Source organism: Poecilia reticulata, chromosome 12, assembly GCF_904066995.2.
Source record: "Poecilia reticulata chromosome 12, P_reticulata-male-v2, whole genome shotgun sequence".
NCBI classification, from domain to species: Eukaryota; Metazoa; Chordata; class Actinopteri; order Cyprinodontiformes; family Poeciliidae; genus Poecilia; species Poecilia reticulata.
In genome coordinates, this window is record NC_088841.1 from 16,631,017 (window position 1) to 16,640,719 (window position 9,703).

General features: G+C 36.9%; 1 protein-coding gene across 1 annotated transcript; it reads left to right on the forward strand.

The window, feature by feature from the left end:
- The first annotated feature begins 2,250 nt into the window (after nt 1-2,250).
- On the forward strand, nt 2,251-9,498 carry LOC103473671 (sodium/glucose cotransporter 1-like). Its single transcript, XM_081613877.1, has 9 exons — nt 2,251-2,372; nt 2,459-2,564; nt 2,958-3,038; nt 3,153-3,361; nt 8,542-8,677; nt 8,772-8,879; nt 8,968-9,118; nt 9,205-9,373; nt 9,484-9,498. Exons 1-9 carry the CDS (start codon nt 2,277-2,279, stop codon nt 9,496-9,498), a joined length of 1,071 nt encoding a protein of 356 aa, XP_081470003.1. The 5' UTR covers nt 2,251-2,276.
- The last annotated feature ends 205 nt before the right edge of the window (nt 9,499-9,703 follow it).

Genomic DNA, 9,703 nt, shown 5'->3' on the forward strand with positions numbered 1-9,703 from the left:
AATAAACATTTTATAACTGATTAATTTTTTTAACAGTCTTGAGAACTATTACAGTTGTGATGGAAAAGAAGTACAATTAAAAAAAAAGTTAAATCTCCTTAACAGGGGTGACATATTGGTCGCATACAAGTTAGATTGGATTGGTTGGTTCCAAAGCTCTATTGGCCAATAGTAGACATAGAAGGCAGCTCTCCTCATTAACATAACGATGCAGCAGAAAAACAGCAAACGGAAAAACAGCAAGCAGAAATACAGCGAGCAGAAAAGGGAGAAGCAAAAAAAGACAACGCAAAATATCTATTTTTCTTGACAAAAAGCATGTTTAGGGGAAATAAAAAATAAAATATATACATTACTTGACGGACACTCATGTGTAAGGAAAATGAAAAACTAAATATATATTTATGCTTTTATTTCTTATTAAAACATATTTATACTTTTATTTCTTATGTCGGTTTTGGTCCTTCATAGTAAATGGATGGGTGGGTTGGTGGGAGGATGGATGGGTGGATGGGTGGATGGATGGATGGATGGATGGATGGATGGATGGATGGATGGATGGATGGATGGATGGATGGATGGATGGATGGATGGATGGATGAATGAGTGGGTGGATATATGATGAATGAGAGGGTGGATGGATGAATGAGTGGGTGGATGTGTGGATGGATGAATGGGTGGATGGATGGATGGATGGATGGATGGGCGAATGGATGGATGAATGGGTGGATGGATGGATGAATGAATGAGTGGGTGGATGAATGGATGGGCAAATGGATGGATGAATGGGTGGATGGATACAGAAAAAACAGAAAATAATTCCAAATGTCCACTACAGAGGACAATTTTTCAACTATTAAATATTACAATTAAATAGTCAAAATAATTCATAGAATGTTTTAATATGCTGCTAAGAGACTTATTTAGAATATGCCAACAAAATTTTAAACCAAAATTTGCACAATAAAAAGTTTTATGCACTTACTTTGTCTCTCTCCATAAAATGTGCTTGTACTGATGAACGTCATTTTTATGAATGAGAAAAAGTAAGGTACAAAAGTCCCACACCTTCACATGTGGTATTATTGAAAAGCCCTAAATGTCCTCTCTAGATACCAAAAGGAATTAATTCAGTAGAATGCATTGGGTGGGAGATATTAAAGTTAAGAAATGTCCTCTACAGAGGACAAAAATGAACTACTGGTAGTCAGGAGGATAATCAAAAAGTTAAATATATTCAGAAATCCAATTAAAAGTCTTGAAACCTTACTGCATATTTTTACATACATTTGTTAGTGGATAGACTTCATTATGATTATTTCAGCATAGATAAACAAACTACCCATGCCCCCCCCTCCACAAAATAAGAAAGACAAAAGCACCAATAACAAATGTTGTGGCCAAGTTAAGGCCTACACATGGAGGATTGCTGACTTGACAGTTGTCTTATCAGTGACGGAAGTCACAAAAAGTCAATGCTAAAGTAGCTGAGTATTCACAGAGGGCTGTATCCAAACAGGTTAATTGAAAACTGGAAGGAAAAAGTGAGATAGAAAAAGGTTTTCCTGCAACTGTAAAATCCACAACAACAGGACTGACAAGCAGAGCCCTTTCAATAGTTTTGGGGAGATTCATAAGATGTGGGCTGTGGTCAGAATTAGAGTCTCAAGAGCCTCCACACACACAGTCTCACCCACGGCATGAGCTACAACTTTTGCATTCCTTGTGTTAAACCTGTCCTGAATGAGATATCATATTATCCTGAAAGGGCCTTAAAAACAGAAAATGTTCCAAATGTGTTTATCAGCAGAGCAAGTCATCTGGTATTTATTGATTGTTTTGGGATTCCTTTGTAAATTAAAATTTTTTTTTAGATTGGAGCATCACTCTTTGCCAGCAACATTGGCAGCGGCCACTTTGTAGGGATTGCTGGTACTGCTGCAGCTTCTGGAATTGCCGTTGGTGGATTTGAGTGGAACGTGAGTATTTGTGGTATGTTTTCCAAATAGGAAAGACAAGATCTCATAATGCAAAATAATTTGTTTGGAGAAACTGAAAAGTAAAAATCATTTTAATGTTTAATATTTTCTTGATTGTTTCAATGTTTTACCATGTTTTGTTTGTTCCAGGCTATTTTTGTTGTCGTCATTCTGGGATGGGTCTTTGTGCCGATCTACATCAAAGCTGGGGTAAACAGCATGTGCATTTTCTGTGGAAAAGTTATAGTCATTGAACCTTGATAAAAAAAAAATATCAAATTTGTCTAGGTGATCACCATGCCTGAGTACCTGAAGAAGAGGTTCGGAGGACAGCGGATTCGTATCTATCTCTCTGTGCTCTCCCTCTTCCTCTACGTCTTCACAAAGATCTCTGTATGTTTTTTTTCTTTCTAACCTTTGAACCTTTCAGCAATGCATTTAACAAATTAAAGTAAAAGATCCTTTCTGTCTCCTTCCAGGCCGACATGTTCTCTGGTGCCATTTTCATCCAGCAGGCTCTTGGACTGAACATCTACGTTGCTGTTATCGCTCTACTGGCGATTACTGCACTGTACACCGTCACAGGTGCATCCTCAGGAAGAAATTCATTTTATTTTTGGAGATTAACATTTTCCTCATAAACCTTGCCTACAAAAAGTCTTATGTAAATGGCCCCCTGAGTGAGGGTAAAGTCCTCTCAAGATCAAAAAACACATGTAAAGAGAAAACTCCTCCTTTCCTGGCTTGTATATCTGTGGTGTGTTTGTGGTTAATTGCCCATGGATTACAATAAGCCTCAAATAGCCCTCTACTAGTTGCTACTCTGCAATAATCCATGCACACCTTCACATAACTTTTACAAAACAAGTGGAAAAAGAACACTAATATAAAAACAAGATAATCCTATAGTGCACATATTACTATCTACACTTCAGAATAAGAAATGTTACAGATTGCTAACGCCATGTTTTATTTCAGGTGGACTGGCTGCGGTGATATATACAGACGCCTTACAGACCATCATCATGGTTATTGGATCCTTCCTTCTCCTGGGTTTTGGTAATAAGCAATAATCCTTATCATTTTATATTGCACTATTGATTTTTTTCATTGTGACATTAAGAAATGGAAGAGTGAGTCTTAGTCTAACCATTTCTCCCTGTCTTCCCTCAGCTTTCAATGATGTGGGGGGCTATGCAAATTTCGAGACACTCTACATGGCTGCAATTCCCACAAACACCTCTAACATCAGCACAGAGTGCTACGAGCCACGGAAAGACACCTTCCACCTTTTCAGAGATCCAATAACAGGAGACCTGCCCTGGCCTGGCATGGTGTTTGGACTCACCATCCAGGCCACCTGGTACTGGTGCGCGGATCAGGTCAATAAAAATACAATCAGTACCTTTGACTGTGTGGAAGCTTTACTTCCACCCAGGGGCGCGGTATAGGGGGAAGCGTGATGACAATTCTAGAGGCCCTGATCAACAGGGGGCCCTCCACAATTTATTTATTTATTTATTGCTCATAGAAATAAAAATAAAAAATTGGGGCCCTGTCAATTACAAAATTAATCATAATGTATTTGGGTCAATGACGTATAAGGATTTCCACCAAGCTAAATTAAAAATGTCAAAAATATTTATATCCATTGCAATTACTAGAATATTTGAAATGTTGTGCATACAGAAATCATCATTTAAAATTCAAATTAGACCTTTTCAAGGGTTTTTTATCAATATGATTTGGCTGTGGTCCTAAAAAATGTCATTTGGTGCGACCGTGATTTATCTAAAAATAAGGTATTTTCCATGATGTACTATGGAAATTTGTTTTATAAGTTTCCATTTATTTAAGGTGTTTAGAAATACATTTTTAAAATTTCTTTTTATTTTTCTGGCAATTATGACAGGTTTTCCCCAAAAAACCCTGTGAAATTCCATTTATAATTGATGTGACAGCTATTTTTCTTCACCATTTTATCAAAATGTGTTAAAACAATAAATAAATACCAGTCACTTAAGGACACTGTATTAGTGGTTAATATTTATGCTCCAGATACTAGATATTCTATTTTGAATTCAATAAATGTACATTTTTAATCGGTCGCACCAAATGATTTATGGTCGCACCAAATGATTTATGCATTAAATGTAGGCCAGGAAACGGGTCAAAATCCTTTTAATGCATGAAAATAGAATTGCATTCAGTATATTACAAAAATAACTCAAATAGAACACACCAATTTAATTTCCCTAAAAATTAATGCAGTAATCAACTTTGTAGTAAACATTTCAAACATATCCCTCATAAAATCAGAAAGTACGGGAGATTGCTTTAATTTCATAATTTTATTTAAAAAACTGGAAAGACATTTTCAATGTCCCAAATGTAAGTGCATTAATGAAAATATAATAATTCAGTTTAACTATTTTAAACAGAACCATATAATAAGTAATGGTTTCAAAATGGAAAAATTTAATTAACTTAAAAACCATCATGCTACTCCTGGGTAGAGACGCTCCGATTAAGTTTTTTCCTGCCGATTCTGATCAATGAGGGCCGATTACTGCCAATCGCCAAAACTGATCACGTGGATTGACTGTTAATTTTTCGCTTTAGGTATAAATGACACCATGTTATCTGGCAAAATGGCTCCATTTTGCCAGATCAATCGGACCGGTGGGACGATCGGTGGCCGATTGATCAGCACACGTCTACTCCTGGAACTTTAATGCCCAAGTGAACAAAGGAAAATGCTTATTTTCAAGCAGTTTTTAGAACCAGGCATTTATGAACTTTGCCCAGTCTTGGCTGTTCAACTTGGAACTCTATGAGGTTTTGCTGGTTCAAGTTCTGGTGAGCATGTGACCATGTGACCAAGTCCTTGTCATCAGACTGTCGCATGGTGCCGACTTGGACTTCTTCTCTCACATCTCGAAGTATCTGGGTCACATATGGCACTTCATCATAGCTCAGTTTGATGACAGTGGGATCTGGTAAAATAGATAAAAACAATAAATGACATAATATATGCTATAACTATTCCCGTAATGTTAAATGTTCAATTATATTTTTATCATACAATAAAATGCAAAACAAACCTATTCTCGAAATAATAGTACAAAGTATTGCTTTTGCATTTGAGTCTTGAAATCAAAAATAAAATTACAGAAACTCCTTTTCAAACACATAAATGTATCATTACAACGGTCGCACCAAATGATATTCGGTCGCACCAAATTATATTTTCATGTTCGGTCATTATCAAAAGGCAAATAATTTGCTTCCTTAAAAAAACAACCTAGCTTCAAACACAAGGCAAATGTAACATTTATAATCAAAACAGAAAATAGTTGGTATATTTAAATATTAATAGTTTTTTGGTGGTCGCACCAAATGACACCCAAATATGGCAGCTACATACCTATTGCTAAAAGTGACACTTTTTGAAATTTAAGAAAAATAAACAAACCTGTTTGCTGTATCCAGTGATTCTTGTCAGACTGTTGGATGATTCAACCTCCTGTTTTTGACTGGATTTCAAAATTTAAGTCCAAAAATTTGAATTTCTTGTTGGTCGCACCACATGACATTTTGTTAAATGACATTTTTGGACAAAGTTTGTTTAAATGTTATAATGGAATTATAACTATAAATTCTTTGAAAATTTGTACAGGATGAAGAAAAGACTTTGAAAATCATGCCAAACAGGAAATAAAATATATTTGAACAGATTTAACGTAATTTTAAAGACATTTTTGAAACACTAATTGAGTTTGGACAGTCGCACCGCATGACATTTTGACCCTTCAAAGACCCCAAAAATGGCCAAAAAAGAACAGCATTTGAAAGGTTAAAGAAGGTGTTAATGGGGGAGATATGTTACATATTTATGGTTTCTTTTTATGAGTTTAAACCTCTTTTTAACTGTAAAAAGTAGAGCCGCACAAAAAAAATGGGCGTCACGTCATTGAGCCATTTTCGAAGATTGTTTTTAGCAGTAAAAATGTAATGTTCCCACTCCCAGACCAAAAAACACACATCCATATTTACACTGAACCCCCCACCCCGAATGAAATGGTTTGTTCCTGCTTGGAGCGCATGAGAGTGAAACTGTTCAGCAGCAGACAGTAGGAAGAAAATAAATCAGGTTTTCAAAAAGAAAAAATAGAGAGGAAGATAGAGAAAAAGGCAAGAGTGTCAAATTATAACCCAGTTTTTCTCCAACAGAGGTGGGTTGACTGTGTGATATTATCAACCATTTAGCATAATTAGCTTAGCTACAGACTATTGTTTGCCTTTATTTCACTAGCATTTAATTAATTACGGAAAAAAAATACCAACATATTCATATATTGAACTTGTCCCTGTATCTTTCACCACTTAACAGATGAGTCAGTCAGCAGCAGCTCTAACCCGTGTCCCTTCTCACCTGTTCTCTTCCAAGTGAAATTAAAGCTGCAGTATGTAACTTTTATAAAAAAAAAATTTTTTTTCCACATATTTGTCAAAGCTGTAATTAAGTTGTGACAGGATGGTATGAGAGATAATCTGCAAAAATTATATTTCCTCTGCCTTCTCCCAGCGCTAGAAACAACCAGTGAGTGACAGGAGAATTTTAGTGCTGTCAATCACAACCTCATATGGCTCATCCTTCCTCCTCTTTTGCTCTGTGCTATGTTGTAGTCAGCATAGCCTGTTGTGAATGCTTAGTCTAGGGGGCATTTTCCTGTAACAATAAGTTGTTTCTCCACCATTAGCACATTTAGCAGTGAGTGAATGAAGTTGACTGACTACTCTATGACTGTTGCTCATGGGGAGACATTTCAGTAATCTAAAACTAATAGAAAAAATTTAAGCAACCTACTTGTATGCATTGCAGACTGTATGCATACTGAATTTTACTCTTGTATGTTAAATTCATGAACAGTAAATATTGTACTAGTTATCAGTATTGGACCAAAGAAAGCAAGGCAGTTGCAAGCCTTTGAAATTATGACACTTTTGATGGGTCAGATAGACTCAAGAAATTACAACAGCAGCTGCGTGAGGGGAGGCCCAATTAAATTTTTTTTGTCAGGGGGCCCAAGATTCCTGGCAGCGACCCTGCTTCCACTGACTCAGTAACAGGTTTTACTGTATACCAGACACAATCTAAGGCCATAAACTCATCCAGTTGATTTTTACATAACCGCACGCGCATTCAAGCTCTTTTATCTCACCTGTTTTGGACAGAATCACTGAGGCGCTCTAAGGTTGTCAGCTGATAGCAAGGGCGTAAATCCCAGAGGTGGGTGGGGGGGTCCGGACGCCCCCAATCTTGGAAAAGTCTAGAATTGTCCCCCCCAAAGAAATCATGAAAAAACCCTTGTATGTAAACAATATCAATATAAAAAAGGCAATAGAAACAAAGAACAAAGTAAATGTGCCATTCATCTAAGAAAAAAATTAAAATAATTTTTAGTTCCCCCCCTTTGACACGCTACATGTTAAAGGGGGGGGACATGTAGAGTGCCCCCCCCCCTGACAAAAAGGTAAACAACCTTTTTCTCAGGTTGTTTACTGAGAAAAACACTTTTGTTATTCATTGCTACTTACTAATCATTTTTGATGGTGTAACTTGAACGAACACACACACACATTTTACTGTAACTTTGCCGACCCCCACCCCAAAATTGTAACCAAAAAATGTCAGTTTCTGGTCCCCCACTCCAATAATGAGATGGAATTTACGCCCTTAGCTGATAGTGAAGAGCCATGTCATATAACAGCCCTTTGGAGTAAAAGGGTGATCTATGAGCTGAATTGCAATTACTTTACAAATATTTTGCTAACCTCCTGAGATTTCTTGAACCTATAGTTGCCTAGACACAAATTTTTCAGTTCACAAATAAATACTGGCACCCTGTTTTTACTTTAACACCGACAGTAAATGTAAAACAGAAAACATTTGACCCATTTTCAAATGAGAGAAAGTACTTGTTTCTGTTGGTTAGCTTTCATTGAAATAATTTTAGTCATAGTGAATGATGTTTATGTTCTGTTGCTATGTAATGTGCACGACAAGCTATGCTAAATGTATCTAATGTATAGGTAAACGGACATACTGTATAATCTAACGACTGTCAATAGCCACATCTGCCATGTTGTTCTTTTTAAGAAAAGATAAGAAATGTCCAGTGCATGTAATAGTTGTTATCCTAATATTATTATGTGCCATACTTTTACTTAGCTTTTCTTTTCCAACATTGCCATTTGTTAATTTATGGCTCAGTTCAAGTGATTAATCTCAAAAGCTCCATTCGCCTTAAATTGAAATCAATATGTTTGTGCTTCATCTGCTCACTTAAAGTTGTATGCACAGAAATAGATATTCATTTACAGGCACCTTCACCACAACCAATTACAATTTATTGAAATTACTTTAGTTTTTCAGAGTGAGGAACTTTAAATGACGTAAAGCAGCAACAGCTTTGCTAAAAAAAAATCCAAACATTTTTCTTGATACAGTAGAAGTTAAGTATTTAACACTGCCTTCAAATGCTCCATCTTTTTACAGGTGATTGTCCAGCGTTGCCTCTCAGCCAAGAATCTCTCTCATGTGAAAGCAGGTTGCATTTTGTGTGGCTACCTGAAGGTGCTGCCCATGTTTCTCATGGTTTTTCCTGGCATGATAAGCAGGATCTTGTATCCTGGTGCGTGTTTTGCCGTTTCCAAGTTCTGTTGTCTTGAGGGAAAAATCTGGTGTAAAACAACAATAAAGTGTAAACAATTTCTTAAAACATTCAGATGAGGTGGCATGTGTGGTCCCGGAAGAATGTATGAATCACTGTGGAGCTAGTGTTGGATGCACCAACATTGCCTATCCCAAACTGGTTGTGGATCTTATGCCAAAGGGTGAGAGTATCAACAACATTGTCTTAAAATTTAAATCAACATTTTGGTTTCTTTATGTTTTCCTTCACCTTTGTCCATCTCTCTTCAGGTCTGAGGGGTTTGATGCTGTCAGTGATGTTGGCCTCTCTAATGAGCTCCCTTACTTCAATATTTAACAGTGCTAGTACACTCTTCACCATGGACATCTATACTAAGATCCGTCCTCGTGCCAAAGAGAGGGAACTGATGATTGCTGGCAGGTAAAACTGTTTTGGCTTCATTTTAATATAATTACTGTTTGCATGCTTGACTTTAACCATGGCTCTTTGTTTATTCTTCCTTTCAGGGTGTTTATTGTGGTGCTTATTGGAATAAGCATTGCCTGGATCCCTGTGGTGCAGTCAGCCCAGAGTGGTCAGCTCTATGACTACATTCAGTCAATCACCAGCTATCTCACTCCACCTGTGGCTGCTGTCTTCATGCTCGGCATGTTCTGTAAACAAGTTAATGAAACTGTGAGTTTCCTTTTAGTGTACAATTGCTGTTATATTTGCAACATAAATGTTTTTTAGTAACATGCATGGCAAATACAAGGACTATCAGAGGCTATCTGGTTTGGGGGCAGACAGACCTGAACTGAGGATTTTACCACGGGATAGAAAAAGTTTAGTCATCTGCACAAAGAAGGCCTCTTAGGACTTGGAGAAGAACAGTCCATCACCATGACTGAGGTTCTTAAAAGTTTCTTATTGGAAAGGCTCTGCACATCATGGACCTGCAATGGTTGAAATGCCTGTTTAATGTTGTAAGAAGGATAATAGCTGTGGTAAAACAGACCTGGGTAG

Coding starts and splice junctions, on each gene's coding strand:
- LOC103473671 (XM_081613877.1), top strand. CDS start 2,277: ATGCCTGAGTACCTGAAGAAGAGGTTCGGAGGACAGCGGATTCGTATC. Junction 3,039..3,152: donor CTTCCTTCTCCTGGGTTTTG/GTAATAAGCAAT, acceptor GTCTTCCCTCAG/CTTTCAATGATGTGGGGGGC. Junction 3,362..8,541: donor GGTACTGGTGCGCGGATCAG/GTCAATAAAAAT, acceptor ATCTTTTTACAG/GTGATTGTCCAGCGTTGCCT.